We start from the raw sequence: 17,034 nt of genomic DNA on the forward strand, positions 1-17,034 counted from the left end.
GAGCAGGGCAAACAGCATCCATCAACAGAGATGGGTAGATATATGATAAGCTTGCCTGTGATAAGCTTATCATATAAGGATGGGCTTCTTTTTGAACCTGGAGTCGGCCTTCCTCTTCTCTATATGGTGATAAGAAGAAGCCTTGACAACCATATGTCAGGAGTGCTCTGATGGTGTTTCCTGCTTGGCAGGGGGTTGGACTCGATGGCCCTTGTGGTCTCTTCCAACTCTATGATTCTATGATTCTAAGTCAGGATTTCCTCAAACTTACTAAGCTTAGAAGAACAAATCCCAGGGCAATCAAGGTCCTCACATATTTTCCCCTAAGGATCTGCACATTTCTTTATTCAAATGATATTCAGGTAGAGACAAGTAAATTCTGAAGTGTGTACTTTTTGCTGAAAGAAATGTTGCAAAACTTTAAAATGTTTAGTTGTAAAAATACTAACATGCTAGGCAAAATAAAAAAATTCCTTCCAGTAGCACCTTAAAGACCAACTAAGTTAGTTCTTGGTATGAGCTTTCGTGTGCATGCACACTTCTTCAGATACACTGAAGAAGTGTATCTGAAGAAGTGTGCATGCACACGAAAGCTCATACCAAGAACTAACTTAGTTGGTCTTTAAGGTGCTACTGGAAGGAATTTTTTTATTTTGACTATGGCAGACCAACACGGCTACCTATCTAATGCTAGGCAAAAGCATTGTTCTGTTACACAAGACAGCAAGGTACTATGCATATGAAATAAAACTCACATCTGAAATTTAATTTGGTGTAAGGATCCTTAAAAAAAAACCATACCTCAGCTTTTTGTACTGCAATAGCTTGTGCTCTGTTAAACAGCGTGATAAGTAATTTGGTTAGGGCAGCTGGACCTGATGGGACTGCTTGGTGGCCGAGGAGACACAGAGGTGTGGCCAAGTTATAGTTTTCTCCCAATCTTCCTCCATGCAAAAAGCGCCACAGACACTTAAGCATTGAGAGTGCCGTACAAATGCTTATCACCTAACTAAACTGAAAAGAAGTATGTTTTGGTCATGTTAGCATGTCACAGAATAACGGACAAAGGTGTAATTTATTTGTGTTGGGGACCCCTACCTTAATTTCCCTTTTCTCTTACAGCTTCTCAGTTGTCCAGGCTGAGCTTGTGTTCTGTGCTGATAGCGTTTATGATTTCTCTGCCCTTTCCAGTGACGAAGATGGTATGTGCTGAACAATGTGATGGCAGGTGTTATGGGCGCTCCGTCAGCGAATGCTGCCACCGTGAATGCGCAGGAGGCTGTTCTGGACCAAAAGACACCGATTGCTTTGTAGGTCTCACCCTTTACTCCTTTCTGTCTTCCTATCAGCAGCTTTGCTCATTCTTGGGCTTTCTTGCCAAGGAAATGTGTGTGTGTGTCTTTAATTATACTGCATGTACAGTGGAAGATATTCACTCACCGTTTTAGCATTCATATTTTCCCATTACATTTCCGTTACTTATCAGCTTATTTCACCCATTGAAACATTTATGAGATTTGCAAATAGAGATTTGAAACCATTTATATGCTAATTGGTATGATTTTTATCTTAAGTGAAAATACATTTTACTTTCCTAAAAATTAACATTTATAGGATGTGGGCAATTTATATCAGAAGTTTGACTTTAAACAAAAGACAGACCAAAAATCCACCATCCGTCATATTTGCTAAAAACAGAATATAAGAGCTGTTGCCTAAAAGTGAAGGAAGTGAAGGAAGCCTAATTTATTTCTGTGGACAATGTTTCCTCTTAAGGGAGCTTCTGATTGCAGCCTCAGTCAGGTATACCCAGCTTAAACAACCAGGTGGCCATGACTAAGTTTTGCTAATAAATGTGATGCCTAAACTGTTTGGAACTTATCACAAACAATGTATGTACATGTCAAATTAGGATTAGGAGCCTCACAGGTGGGAAATGCAATGGAACATTTCAGAGCTAAAATTAATGTGAAGAATCGGACTCAAATATTGTATTTCCATTTTAATCTAGAAGAGCTGGATTTTGAATTTCTCTGCATGAACTGGGAAATTGTTTCAGCTCTAACTTGATGTCACCAAAATGGTACTCAAAGCAGAACAAGAACATGGCAGGGAATTAACACCCTTAATTAAAGGTTGTCGTTTGCAGGTGTTCCTTTGCTCCTGTCCTCTGTACACCTTTATATCAAAAGAACGGGTGCGCTAACAGTACCCATTCTTCCAAAGAAAACTGGCTTTGAAATCAGGAATTACAAAAGTTGGGGAAACAGTATGTAGTCCGTTAGTTTAGCTACCAACGGGTATTTTCTCTCCCCCTCATATCCCTAAAAGGTTTTTTTTATTTGCCTGGTTTCTTTTATGCTGGAGGCCAAATTAGGCATGATCATAGGAACCACACCGGTGTGTGAAAGGGGTGTGTGTGTGCTTGTTCTTGTGTGTAAGATCAAGGTGGGCGTATAAGCGAGGGAAGAAAACCTGCCCTTTTCCCTCTGCAGTCAGTTTGCAGTCAGATACCCAAATGGAAGTGAGCTGAGCTGGGACTCAGGAACAAGCGCCTGGGGTGATGAATCCCAGGAAGGGGAAGGAGCAAGGTCCAGCTCCCCATATCTGCATGTCCTTTGTTGTTAAGATCAGGGGTCCGAGCTAGATGAGATGGTGAGAGATTCATGTTATGATTTCCTATGGGTTTGTCAAGGAGCAGGTGCTCTTTTTGGATTCAAAACACAAGCACACAAATGGGATGGAGGCTGAAGATTTTATTAGCCAGCCCAAAGAAAGCCGCAAAGCATTGCCGATATCCCTCTAGCTGCTGGGCACTCTGTCAGCAGCAGACATGGCTATTGAAGACGGAGATGCAGCCGGCAACTTTGCAGATTAGGCTGTGCGGAGATTCCTAAGCTTTGAAGCTCTGCAGTTCTGAGGATCTGACCAGCAGCAGTCTTCTGAAACTTATATACTGTTGGGGGTTATACAAGCTCTGCATGATGTTTGGGTGACACATCAGTTTCCTACCACAGTAAAAGGCTAGTTGGTATTTTGCAGGCAGCAAAATATATAACTCCTAAGAATAGCCTTTACGCCTTACTCTAAATGCCAGCTGGAGCTTTGTCTTAAAGATACAAATTCCCACAACTGTGCCATCTCAGCATACAACCAACTAGTGAGAAACTAATACTGTACAAAAGTAGCAGAATTAAAGGCCTACTTAAAGGCCTAGCAGGAGTGCATAGTCATGCAAGAAGCATTGTTGCAGACCACCTAAAATCCTTGCGATAACAAAACTTTTCTGTAATATTCCAATGCAGGGTTGTTGTTGTTAAGTTACAAATGTATGGATGTTCCACAGAAATACACATGGAAAATAGCACCTTAGATGTGCATCTCAAAAACATTTCAGGGGGAAAGGTTAGACAGTGCCACCTTATGTACGCTCCTCACCATCCCCTAAGCTCCTGGAGTATACTTACCTCTACCTCTGCTGAGTCCTGGAAGAGACAATACAGTCGTACCTTGGTTCTCAAACTCCGTTTGACTCCCAAAACTGTTCGAAAACCAAGGCACAGCTTCTGATTGGCTGCAGGAGCTTCCTGCACTGAAGTGGAAGCCACATAGGATGTTCGGCTTCCGAAAAACGTTCCAAAATTCGGAAGACTTACTTTGTGTTTTTGGCACTCGGGAGCCAAAACGTATGAGTACCAAGCGGTTCAAGAACCAAGGTACGACTGTACAGGCAACTCCCAGTTTACATGGGGGTTACATTCCAGGCTCCCTCATGTGTAACTGAAATCGTGTATGTTGGGAGCACCCTAGAGGGGCAGCAGGGCTTGCACTGGGAAGCTTCTTCTCCACACATCAGCTGAGCTGAGACCCACTGCCCCTCTGGCTCACATAAGCAGGCGGGCAGCTGACGTGTGGGGAAGCGGCTGCTGTCGCCTTGCACGTCAGCTGTTAGGCAGGAAGGCCTCTGCCTCACAAGGGGACCTTGCCCAGGGCCTGAAGAGGGCATCCTCTTTGTGCTCTGGAGAGGGTCTTCTCCAGGGTGCTCTGCATTTCTGGGTTCCTGACACTGCTTGTGACACGTGCAAACAGAGCACATGTAAATGGGAAGTTGCTGTCTTAGTAAAGGCGAAAAATACTAGACCTCCTCCTATGCTACAGGAAGCCCACATGCCTTTCTGCTCCAGCTCAAAAGCATGGAATGCTCTAAAATATACTACCAGTACTTGTAAACAATACTTAAAGCCACAAATTTAAAATTTGCTGAACTCTTCAGAATGATTTTAGTAGATCCTTAATGAAAGGTTATCATAGCTTTGGGCTATACATCATTAGCATTCTACATCATTATGATATAGTTACTAAGCAATTCATTATGATGATAAGGTGCCAGGGCAGAAAATGAATAAAGGCACTAGATTGAGGGAAAGAATTAAATGAGTTATGTTATGTATTAATTAAAGCAATTTCAGCATACGCTGCATTAAGAGATGGTCTGACCTATAATGCCTGCTTCCTCGAACCTATACTATCCTGCTGTGTAAATTGCTAGATAAGGCAATCATCCATTGTTCTCGCAAGTGCTGGCATGTATTCATTTGTGTGAGCATTCTTGGAAGCAAAGCAGTGCCTATCTCTGCAGCATTAATGTTTCAGTAAATGTACTCACAAGGATTTAGAGGTATTTAGAGAATAATGAGAGTCAAAATTAAAGTGGATCTAAACAGGTCTCTGACTGTACTTTGTGCCTTTAATAACTCGGCAGTAATTCAACACATTGGTCTTGTTAAATTAAAAGGGGTTCCATTATAAAAGCCTTGCATCTACCTCACCAAAACATTCAATATGGTGCCCACTTAAACAGAACCAGCCTTTACCATTCGCTCCTTAAGTTGATTCAGGGAAATCTGTGTCACTCTTCCTAACTTTGCTGTAGTCCTAGCTGACACCCTGTTTCCTGATGAAGGCTTCTAATGCTTTAAACAATGGCATGTTTAAACTCTATGATTCTATGATTCTATGATTCTATGTCTGACAGTAAACAGAAACACTTGCTTACATAGGCATCCCCTTGATCTCTCAATCCGACTCTCCTGTTTTAAATTGTTTTGTTGTTCTAATGGGATTGTTTTAGTTCATATTTTAATATTTTATACTTATAAACCATGCAGAAATCTACCTTGATGTGGGGTGTGTGTGATTTATGTTATGTTATGTTATGTTATGTTATGTTATGTTATGTTGTTATGTTATGTTATTATAATTTCAATTGGTGTAGCCCAGGGGTGTCCAACTTCCAAGAGACTGTGATCTACTCCCACTATACCCATTGGATTGACCAAAGTTGTTGAGTTGTTGAGCTTTTTTGGTGGGGGAGACCAGAGTTGTTGAGCTTTAGGGATCGACAGTTGACAGCAGGGAGAAAGTGCTTCTTGCTTTCAGTTCATGGCAGGCCATGCATTCCTACTGAGATTGGCTTGGCACCCCGATCCCCTGAGTCTGCTTTGGCAGGAGAGCACAAACAGTAAGTACACTGGGCACTTGCCGCTAAACCAGCAGCACAACTGTCAAGGGATACCCAATTGCCTCCTGCCATGGAAACCTCTGCTCTTGAGCAGTGTAGTAAACAATGATGGTAGCTTTTCTTTTATCACTGCAAGGACCTCCATCGTACTGTGGAAAGGATAGGGAATAAGCATTGCCACAGAAACATGGTTGATTGCTACTGCTGTCTTGTCACATTCAGAATAGTCAGTGCAATGGCATCAGATTTGTTTTTATGCTAGTGCCAACAGTGGCGGTTCATCCTATTTTGCCACCTGAATCAAAATGGGAAGGTGCTGCCCGCCTCTCCCCACCCTGCGAAGCCTTGCATACCAGGGTTGCAGTGGTGGTGGCTTCAGGCAGGATCTCACAAGATCTTGTGGAACTCTCATAAGAGTTCCGCAAGATCTTGCGGGATCTCAACAGAAGCCACCACCACAGCTGTGCAACCCCCATGATGGCAGGGGTTGGCATAGTGCCTGCAGGGGCACCACCCCATGGGACTTTACCACCTGAGGCTTCACTCGACCTCAAGGGTGGGCCAGCCTGGGTGCTGAGTACTTAAGGCACAATCCTATAAACTAGCGTATCAGCACAGAATATCGTGATCTGAGGCTGGGATCTGGCCTTAAGAGCAACTATGGAATGTGTGCATTTAGGCCTTAGAGTCCACTGCTCACCCAGAAAGGACTGTGGTGTTAGCTCCTGCCATTTGCTCATGTTAGGTCACTGGAATAGTACCTTTTGCCTGTTGCACTTTAGGTTCCAGCTTCTCCAGCCTTCAGCAAAAATTTAAAGGTCCTCTCTTGATGATCATCACATTGACGATGTTCTTCCATTATGCCTGTCATACCCCAACCCCTAAGCAGAGACTTATAGCTCTAAGTCCTATAAACATAACATGAGCTGTGCTGGGACGGACCACAGGCCCACCTGGTCATAGAATCATAGAATCATAGAGTTGGAAGAGACCACAAGGGCCATCGAGTCCAACCCCCTGCCAAGCAGGAAACACCATCAGAGCACTCCTGACATATGGTTGTCAAGCCTCTGCTTAAAGACCTCCAAAGTAGGAGACTCCACCACACTCCTGGGCAGCAAATTCCACTGTCGAACAGCTCTTACTGTCAGGAAGTTCTTCCTAATGTTTAGGTGGAATCTTCTTTCTTGTAGTTTGGATCCATTGCTCCGTGTCCGCTTCTCTGGAGCAGCAGAAAACAACCTTTCTCCCTCCTCTAGGTGACATCCTTTTATATATTTGAACATGGCTATCATATCACCCCTTAACCTCCTCTTCTCCAAGCTAAACATGCCCAGCTCCCTTAGCCGTTCCTCATAAGGCATCGTTTCCAGGCCTTTGACCATTTTGGTTGCCCTCCTCTGGACACGTTCCAGTTTGTCAGTGTCCTTCTTGGCCTCCCGTTCCCACAGTGGTCAACCGCACACCTCTGGGAAGCCCCAAAGTTGGACTCCTAGCTCACGATCCTCAGCAGCTGGTATTCAGAGGCATGGTGCCTCTGATTACTTGGGGGTAATATGCAGTCCTCATGATGTGTTATAAGAATATTATTTAAATTTCTCAAATTAGACTTCAATTGAATTTGATGACTCAGGAACTAAAGGTTATTATTTACGTAGAGTGAATACCTTAAGAAACTTATTTCCTATTGTTATTGTCAAGGGTCTGTTTATTAAATGCCGATAAAAGCTCTGATTCAAACTGTTCTTTCCTGTCTTGCAGGCTTGTATGAATTTTAATGACAGTGGGGCTTGTGTCACGCAGTGTCCGCAGACTTCAGTTTACAATCCTGCCACCTTCCAGATGGAAAACAACCGAGACGGCAAATACACCTATGGTGCTTTTTGTGTCAAAAAGTGCCCGCGTAAGTTACAGGAGGAGGGTTGCCTTTGTTCCATGAAGGGCAACTGTTTCAAAGTGTCACCACAGAAGTCTTTAAAAAAAATAATTGCAAAGCATGCCAAATGTACGGTGAAGTTAATGATGAGAAAGCACCCTATTTTCTTCAACAGCAATATATTGGAAGTTATAACTTACTCTAAGAATGGCATTGTTGAATGCTGACATTTTAATAACACCCTATAACTTAGAGCCAAAAATCCATGATAAATGTTTTGGTTTGTGTGGTCAAAATCTCAGCTTCCATCCAGCAGCAGATGTCAAATATGGAGCAGATTCTAACATTTCCTTTCTTTAAACAAAGTCTCATTTTCATTTCCCCTCAAACATAAGTGGATTTTTTTTAATGTTTGACCTTTTCTTGAAATTCAAGTGTGTGGTTTGGTAATGTGAGTCAGAACAGGCTCATTGCTATCAAGGCACATTAAAATATTGCTCCCAACTCCCAACATTACAATGGCTACCGAGGAGGTTTCAGTCAGTTGAAAATATAAAGTACTCCACCATAAATGCCTTTCAGGTATAGACTGTTAAACTGGATTACTAAAACTATTTATATGGACTGTTCCCAGTGGGAGTAGTGCAGAGTAAGTGGCTAAAATAATGTCTTTCCGATAGATCCTAATGATGATTTCTTCTGACCCCCTGAGGCCAGCCACCCACTGCCAGTGAAGATAGCAAGCATTATCACATTGCCAGAGCATTTAGCATGTTCTGTTGCTGCGTAGGCCTGCGCAAGTGGATGTAAACTGAAAGCATGCAAACAACCCTTTACATGTTCTCATTTCAATAACATCTTAGGGGATCACATATACTTGATATTTGAATATTTTGGGGTTTAAGGGTACAATCTTTTAAACATCAATTAAAGAAATTGAGGGGGGGATCTGTGTAAGGGAGTTTCTTAAGGATGGGCTAGTATAATTGTCTATTGACTTAAGTGATGGAATAGATGTGTAGAAATGGACATTGCAAAACAAACAACAGTGGTGCCTCGCAAGACGAAATTAATTCGTTCCGCGAGTTTTTTCGTCTAGCGAATTTTTCGTCTTGCGAAGCACGAAATCCCATAGGAATGCATTGAAATTCAATTAATACATTCCTATGGTCAAAAAAAGTCCAAACAAAGCCAAATTTGGTACAACAAGAGTTTATTAAGTGCTCTTTAAAGTCACACATACTGTAAAGAGCATTTCAAAAATTGAAGGAACAATAAATTAAGTTTCTAAACATGACAGAAAAACATTTAAAAATCAACAAAGTGTACAGTACATTTTCTAAGACTCTGGGGGACAACTCAAAGAAGGTTCCTCTTCCACTCTTTGCTTCTTGCTGAAGAACCTGTCCATGGTCTGCTGCTTCATCTGCCTTTTCAGCACCTCCCTGAAAGGTGACATGACCCTCGTATCAAAAGTGTTCACAAGGTCATGTGCCACATGCTTGTCAGGGTGGTGCCGCTGTGCAAAAGCCTGCACATCCTTCCACTTCAGGCAAATGTCCCTCAGTTCTTTGGAGGACAGCCGTTCCTCAGTTGCTTCCTCCTCTTCCAGCGAGGCCTACTCCTGCGCAACCTCTGCCTGCAGTTCGACCAGCTCCTGGGTGGTCAGCTCGTGGTCGTGCTCCTCCACCAGCTCGCTGATGTCCTCCTCTGTGACCTCCAGGCCCATGGTCCTCCCCAAGGCAACAATGTCCTGCACCACTGTTGACTCTGGTGCATCAGAGTCACTTGGTGCCACACAGTCCGGCCACAGGCTGCGCCAAGCGCAATTCAAATTTCTCTGGCTGATCCCGTTCCAGGCCGTGGTGATCATCTTCAAGCAGGTGATGATGTCGAAGTGGTCCTTTCAGAATTCCCGCAGGGTGATGGTGGTGCAATCAGTCACCTCGAAGCATCGCCTGAAAAGCTCCTTGGTGTAGAGTTTTTTGAAATTGGCGATGAGCTGCTGATCCATCGGCTGGAGCAGTGGCGTGGTGTTAGGCGGCAGGAACATGATGCTGATGAAGCTGAACTCCTCCAACAAGTCCTCCTCAAGGCCTTTAGGATGAGCAGGAGCATTGTCCATCAGAAGCAAAGCCTTCAGCGGCAGGTCGTTGTCCAGCAGGTACTGCTTGACAGCAGGGCCAAAAGCAAGATTGACCCAGTCCACAAACAGCACACGTGTGACCCAAGCCTTGCTGTTGGATCGCCACATGACACTCAGCCAATCCTTGTCGACCTTGTGTTTCTTGAAGGCCCGTGGGTTCTCCGAGTGGTACACCAGCAGGGGCTTGATCTTCAGGTCGCCACTTGTGTTGGCACAGAAGAGCAGGGTCAGACGGTCTGGTCCTTCATGGGCTTGTGGCCAGGCAACTTGGCCTCCTCCTGTGTGATGAAAGTCCTTTTGGGCATCCTCTTCCAAAACAGCCCGGTCTCGTCGCAGTTGAAGACCTGCTGTGGAACGTAGCCCTGCGTCTTTACAACCTCCAGAACTCCGCTGCAAAGTCTTCAGCTGCAGAAACATCAGAACTGGCAGCCTCTCCATGCCTGACCACACTGTGGATTCCAGATCTTGTCTTGAACCGGTCAAACCAGCCTCTGCTTGCCTTGAAGACTTCTGGCTCGCCTGAGGTTCCTGGTTGTTCCCGGACGAGGTCTGCGTGCAAGGCCTTGGCCTTCTCACAAATGACGGCCTCAGTCACTGTGTCCCCTGCACGCTGCTTCTCTTCTAACCAGATGAGCAGCAACTTCTCCACCTCCTCCAGAACAGCTGGGCAGTTCTTCACGATCCTGGTGACTCCCTTGGCTGCATCAGTCGCAAGGATCTTCTCCCTCATCTTCAGGATGGTCCCGATGGTCGATGGATTCCTCCCGTACTCCCTGGCGAGGTCTGTCACACGCATTCCACCGTCGTGCTTCCGGATGATCTCCTTCTTCATTTCCAGCGTAACCTTCGCCTTCTTCCCCTCGCCGGCCTCTGCAGCAGCAGTCTTCTTGGGTCCCATGGCAGCACAGCTCCTACCTTCGCAACCCCCCCCAAAAAAAAATCAGTGCTTCACATCCAAAAAATTCAAAAGCACCCAGCCACCCACCACACAGAAATTCAAACCCAGAACCAAGTCCTTGAATTCCAAACACCCCAAACCAAAATCAAAAACCTCAACTATTCCCCCAGCCACCCACCACACAGAAATTGCAAACCCCTCCCCAACTGTTCCCCCAGCCCCTCCCCAACTGTTGCAAACCCCTCCCCAACTGTTCCCCAGCCCCTCCCCAAGTGTTGCAAACCCCTCCCCAACTGTTCCCCCAGCCACCCACCACACAGAAATTCAAATCCAGATTTTTTTTAAAAAAAACAGCAGAGTGGCCCAATGGTCACAAAAAATCAGAAAAATTCAGAAAAAAACCACACAAGCTTCCAGATTCTTGCAAACCCCTCCCCAACTGTTCCCCCAGCCACCCACCACACAGAAATTCAAATCCAGAATTTTTTTTAAAAAAACAGCAGATTGGCCCAATGGTCACAAAAATCATAAAAATGCAGAAAAAAACACAAGCTTCCAGATTCTTGCAAACCCCTCCTCAACTGTTCCCCCAGCCACCCACCACACAGAAATTCAAACCCAGATTTTTTTTAAAAAAAACAGCAGAGTGGCCCAATGGTCACAAAAAATCTTAAAAATTCAGAAAAAACACACACAAGCTTCCAGATTCTTGCAAACCCCTCCCCAACACCAAGTCCTTGAATTCCAAACACCCCAACCCAAAATCCAACCCCCCCCCAAAAAGTTTTAAAAGTTTAACTTACCAAATGGCTGCAAAAGAAGTTTTGGAAAAGCTTCAAAAATCACCAAAGTCTTCAAAAACCTCAAAAAAGGCTACCACACCAGGTGCTATGAGTTGCTCCTCGAAGTCAAGTCGCAACTGCACCTCTTCAAGCAATGCACCCTGGGTATTAACGGTTTTAAGAAAAAGGAAACAAACTTGCAAGACGTTTTCGTCTTGCGAAGCAAGCCCATAGGGAAATTCGTCTTGCGAAGCAGCTCAAAAACTGCAAAACCCTTTCGTCTAGCGAGTTTTTCGTCTTGCGAGGCATTCGTCTTGCGGGGCACCACTGAACCCAGTTTTTTCACAGCACCTGCAATCACACACAGTGCCTTTCAGTGTAGTCACTGAATGATGTGCATATTATGTGTGAAATTGTTCTTTCTTGACAATCTTTCCCAATTTCATTGTTGTGTTGCATTTTTTTCTGATATAAGTAGCTCTGAGCATGCTACAAGCAGAAAAGTATGGTGCATGTACTGTAATAATATCCAAGAAGTGAAAGCAGTGCTAGAAACTGAGATATGAAAGCTAGGAGCTAAATGGCACCTTAAATCTAGGTTATGGGTGCAACAATGAAATGTCCAGGCTCAGTTTTTTATAACAAGAATACGAAGCTGAAAATGAAGGAACTACAGCTAAATTATTATGTTCATTTTTCACGTGGTCTAGTCCTTCCCCTGCCCACCCCCCTAATATTCTTGAGAAGGTCTCCTCTCCAGTCTTTAGATAGTAGCTGGAAGTGGGGAGACAGAAAAAGGTTCTCCTTTCCTTCTGCTCTGCAGTTTTAATCTGAAATCTTAGGTGCAGTACAGCGCCCAGAGCTGAGAAACTGCTCGCAGTAATGAAATTCCCTGTCGCAAAATGCACCTAGAACAATGGGAGTTTCGAATACTGAGCAAAAGGCAGTGCCCATTATTCTGTCCCTCATTTTTTTTTTAATTCACAACAACCCTGTGAGGCAAGTTAGCTTGGGAGATAGTGGCTTGCGAAGGCCACTCAGAGAGCTTCCTTACCCATTTGAAGCTGAGTCTTTCCAGTCCTAGGCTGACACTCTCAACACTAGGCCACATTTGCATAGCAAGCAGCACCTGCTGAAATCCCCTCTTCTACATAATTATTAACGGTGCAGGAAGTACAAGGTGCTATCCTAGTTATGTGAAGCAGCTATAGACATATGTTTTGCATACATCAGGTTCAATCCCTGTCATTTCCAGTAAAAGGGGCATTTCATTGCAAGGTTGGAACAAATCCCTGCCTAAAAAGCTTGAAGAGGCACTGCCAGTCAGAGCAGAGAGTACTAGATTAGACAAACCAATGATCTGGCTTGCTGTACAATATCTTCATATTACCATGGATCCCAGAACCTGGTGTGCTTTGTCGGCACCAGCATAATAAGCTAGAATCAGGGGAAACTTTGACAGTTAGTTGTAATGATTTGTGGTTAAGTAAAAAAAGGTATGGGACGCGGGTGGCGCTGTGGGTTAAACCACAGAGCCTAGGACTTGCCGATCAGAAGGTTGGCGGTTCGGATCCCCGCGATGGGGTGAGCTCCTGTTACTTGGTCCCTGCTCCTGCCAACCTAGCAGTTCGAAAGCACGTCAAAGTGCAAGTAGATCAGTAGGTACCGCTCCGGCAGGAAGGTAAACAGCGTTTCCGTGCGCTGCTCTGGTTCGCCATATGACCCGGATGTTGTACGCCGGCTCCCTCGGCCAGTAAAGCGAGATGAGCGCCGCAACCCCAGAGTCGGCCACGACTGGACCTAATGGTCAGGGGTCCCTTTACCTTTACCTTAAAAATATATATATACATAAGTTTATTATTATTATTTTATACTAGAGCAGCATTTTGCTAACTAGTTGTGGAAATGAATCCCACATTTAGTATGCCTAAAAATATACATTCCCATTTGGTCGTTGTTTTGAAATTTAATTGCCATTATCTACAAAATTGAATATCCAGATACCTTCTTTTCTTTCTTTCTTTTTTGTCTGTATGAGCATAAGACTGAGATAATTCAAAGCATCTTTTATTTTATCCAGTGGTTGGTATACCAGCTTGGCTGTGACCGTGTATCCTTTGATGCTAAAATAACATTTCAAACATTTTCCAGAATACAAACCTCATTAAGATGGAGTTACAGCGTCAGCATCTCAAGGGAAATGAAACTTTTAAAGAATGTTGAAATTAGCAACAACATAAAGCAACAGGGATACAGGAGAATGTGAGCTAGAGAAAACTTCAAAAGATAAAATGCAGTTCTGAGACAAATACATAAAAATGAATCTTGAATGCAGTAGCAGAAAAGAGGGACCCACATCCCATTTCCCCCAACACCTCTCTGTTTTAAAAAGGGATGCTCAGAATATCCATTGTGTGATGCTTGTAGATGGTTTTCTTTTCAATAATACACTTTCCTCTTTTTTTACCTCCTTCTAGATAACTTTGTGGTTGATATCAGCTCTTGTGTGCGTGCCTGTCCCAGTCCCAAGATGGAAGTTGAAGAAAACGGCATTAAGACATGTAAACCATGCACTGACATTTGCCCTAAAGGTAGGCTGCTCTTCATTATACTTCTGACCTTGTGTGCTGTGCATTGCCATGACATAAAGCAAGGAACTAATTTGGAAATGGCATGAAACTAGTGAAACCTGGATGCAGTATGGGGCAGGCTATGATTGCTCTCCTTGGAACTGGGATACTGATCTCTGTGGGCAATCTGGTGGCAGGTATGGAGATCCTGTCATAAGGTGTTTCCTCATTTAGCCCACTAGGGTAGCGTTCTTCAAGAGCTGAAACCCACTTGGATTCCCAGCCTGAAACACGGGACCCACTTCTGAGCTAGGGAGGGTGCAAAGCTTGACCTTAGCCCAAAGGTGGCAACTGCATTGTGAACCTTTTCTCTTTTGTGTGTACGTTGCTCCACTGTGCCTCCTCCCCTTGTCCCTGCAAGGAAGACATGAAGCAGCGCAGCAGCAGTGCATGTCCAGTATTTGAGTTGAGAGGGGGAGGAGGCCTCCTTCATCAGGAAAAAAAAATGGGGGGGGGGAGAATCATAGAATCATAGAGTTGGAAGAGACCACAAGGGCCATCAAGTCCAACCCCCTGCCAAGCAGGAAAATAGTGCCACAGAATAGTGCCACAGTTGGTCCATAAGTGTCAAGGTGGGAGTTGGAAGCAAGACAGCAATAATTCACAATGTGTCAGTGAAGTTAACTAAAAAGCTCAGGCCAAGTGATCACAGCAGCTCTTCCCAGTAAGTCTGGTTGCAATGAGGCAGATGTGAGAGTTGAAGGCCTTCCCACCACTCTCTAAGGTGTCTCCTCCCCCAGGTCATTTCCCAGCAACCTGAGGCTGCTTGTCTGGTCTCTCTTTGCTCCTCCCTCTTCATTCCTCTTCATGTTCTGGGAGACAGGACCTGCCCATCGCAGGAGGGCGAGAAATCCTGGCTTCCTCATCAGCCTGACTCATCTCTGCCTCTTGGCTCCCCTTCTCTCCAGACTCTGATTCTGGGCTGCTCTCTGCCCTAGCCTGATCCTGCTCACTAAACCCTGTTACCTCTTCTGCTTCTGACACAGCCTCCTCTCAGTCTCCCCCCTCTTCTCCCTCTGACCTCACATTGTCCAATCCCCTGGCTCTGAGCCATCTTCCCTTGGGGGTTCCCATGCAGTGCCTCCCACCACTCTGGTGCATCCAGCCAGTCCATAACCCACCTCTTGAAGATCAATAGGCTAGAACAGGGTTGGCTAATCTGTGTCCCTCCAATGTTGTAAACCACCCTGAGATCTCGGGCAGTATACAAATTTAATAAGTAAATAAATAAGGTTGTCAAAACAGCTTCAATCATCACTGACCATTGGCTGGGACTGGTGGAAGCCCAACAAAATATGTAAGGCTACAGCTAGGGATGCGGGTGGTGTTGTGGTCTAAACCACTGAGCCTAGGACTTGCCAATCAGAAGGTTGGCAGTTCGAATCCCTGTGAAGCTCCTGTTGTTCGAAGCTCCTGTTGTTCAGACCCAGCTCCTGCCAACCTAGCAGTTTGAAAGCACGTCAAAGTGCAAGTAGATAAATTGGTACTGCTCCGGCAGGAAAGTTAACGGCGTTTCCGTGCGCTGCTCTGGTTTCTCCAGAAGCAGCTTTGTCATGCTGGCCACATGACCAAGAAGCTGTCTGCGGACAAATGCCGGCTCCCTCGGCCAGTAAAGTGAGATGAGTGCCTCAACCCCAGAGTCGTCCACAACTGGACTTAGCGGTCAGGGGTCCCTTTACCTTTACCCATCAGTTAGCCACCCCAGCACTGGAGGATACAACCCTGCCCACGCAGAAGGATATAACCAGAGAGCTCTTCTATCTTTAGAGTACAGGTGTCAGAATACAACTGGCATAATAGCAACCCAGGTTTTTCTTGTTCCCAACAAAACGGTGGTGTGGAGGGCATGTAAAATGCAGCACAGGTGAGTGAATTGAATCCTCCCTCCATCTGTAGCCTCCCACCAGAAATTGCTATTTTTAGCCATTTTCACCCCAGCAGGGATTACTTCCAGTTTTGGAGCACAACTGTGGGGGGGGGGGATATTTTTAAAACTAGGCTTTAGGGGGTGAAGGGAGGTTGCTTGCTGATGGAGATTGTTCTTCTCAGCCTTCTCCCAAGCTGTGCTTTAAATTGCTCCCCACTCAGAAACTTCATAGGGATTTGGCAGCAGATCTGTTTGGCCCTCAAGTCTAAGATGCCTGAGGCTCCCCAATACAACTCATAACAACACCTGCACATAATTTTGAAGGTCTGAAAGTCACAGGTGCCAGAGTGGCTTCCTACAGAACTAGTAAATTCCCTGTTGAAATTGTGTTAGCTTCCTGGGATTTTAAGCCCCTGCCATTGAGGTAAACTTTGTGTTTCCATGTATGCAATACAGTTCCCATATATGTAAAGTGTCATTGATTCAGCGTGCTTGTTTCAAACCCTAACCGTTGGGGATTTATTGAACGGTGTTAATCCATGTTCATTTACCTGCTTCCTGAACTGAGATATGGAACTGAAGGAGATAACAAATGTTATCTACTCCAAGCTTTAAAAAGAAGACAGGCTATATACCCATATCCATGTAATAAAATCATTTCTTTTTAGACATCCACACAACATTAAGCTGTGTTAGCTCTCATGGAAGGAATATGCCTATTTTAGTCTAGTTTTATGTCTTCCATGGTAAAATACCGCAGAGGAAAACCCAATTGTGGAGGTTAAAGAAATGTGCAGGCTTTTAATAGGAGCTTCAGATTCGTTTTTTGTTTTTGTTTTTTAAAAGGACTTTTTGTATCAACATGCTCTGAAATGTATCATAATGCTTACTGGTATAGATCATTTCTAATATTTAGCTTGAGGACCTTAAAAACCTTTTATAGCCATACTTCTTTGACCCAGTTCTCACCCAGGTGGCAGAGCTATATCTGGGCTAAAGTACTTAGAGACTGCAGGTGGGATCGTGCATAAATGAATGTTCCCCATTAAACTGCCATGGCTATACAAAAAGAACTACAGTATTGAGGGGAAGGCTATATATGAACATAAGAAGCTGTTTTATACGGATTCACATCAGTGGTTTGTATGGCCCAGTATGGCCTACTCAGCTCAGGAGAGGTCTTATCCAACGCTGGTGCCTGAAAGCCTGGTCTTTTTTGCATGCTAAGTATGCGATCTACACCTGTCCTCTCCCTTTTGCTAAGATTCCTCTCCTTGGTGTGTAGTTTTCTATCGGAATATCTTGGTATGGAGG

General features: G+C 44.5%; 1 protein-coding gene across 5 annotated transcripts in view; it reads left to right on the forward strand.

The window, feature by feature from the left end:
* Nucleotides 1-17,034, forward strand: part of ERBB4 (erb-b2 receptor tyrosine kinase 4) — an 833,408-nt gene that overhangs the window by 615,541 nt on the left and 200,833 nt on the right. For all 5 annotated transcript variants that reach the window (XM_081196711.1, XM_081196710.1, XM_081196712.1 and 2 more), the window contains exons 6-8: nt 1,192-1,310; nt 7,283-7,424; nt 13,701-13,814. In XM_081196711.1, coding sequence (XP_081052837.1) covers nt 1,192-1,310; nt 7,283-7,424; nt 13,701-13,814 — 375 coding nt within the window. The remainder of the gene's footprint in view (nt 1-1,191; nt 1,311-7,282; nt 7,425-13,700; nt 13,815-17,034) is intronic.

This window comes from Podarcis bocagei (genome assembly GCF_964188305.1).
Source record: "Podarcis bocagei genome assembly, chromosome: 1".
Classification (NCBI taxonomy): Eukaryota; Metazoa; Chordata; class Lepidosauria; order Squamata; family Lacertidae; genus Podarcis; species Podarcis bocagei.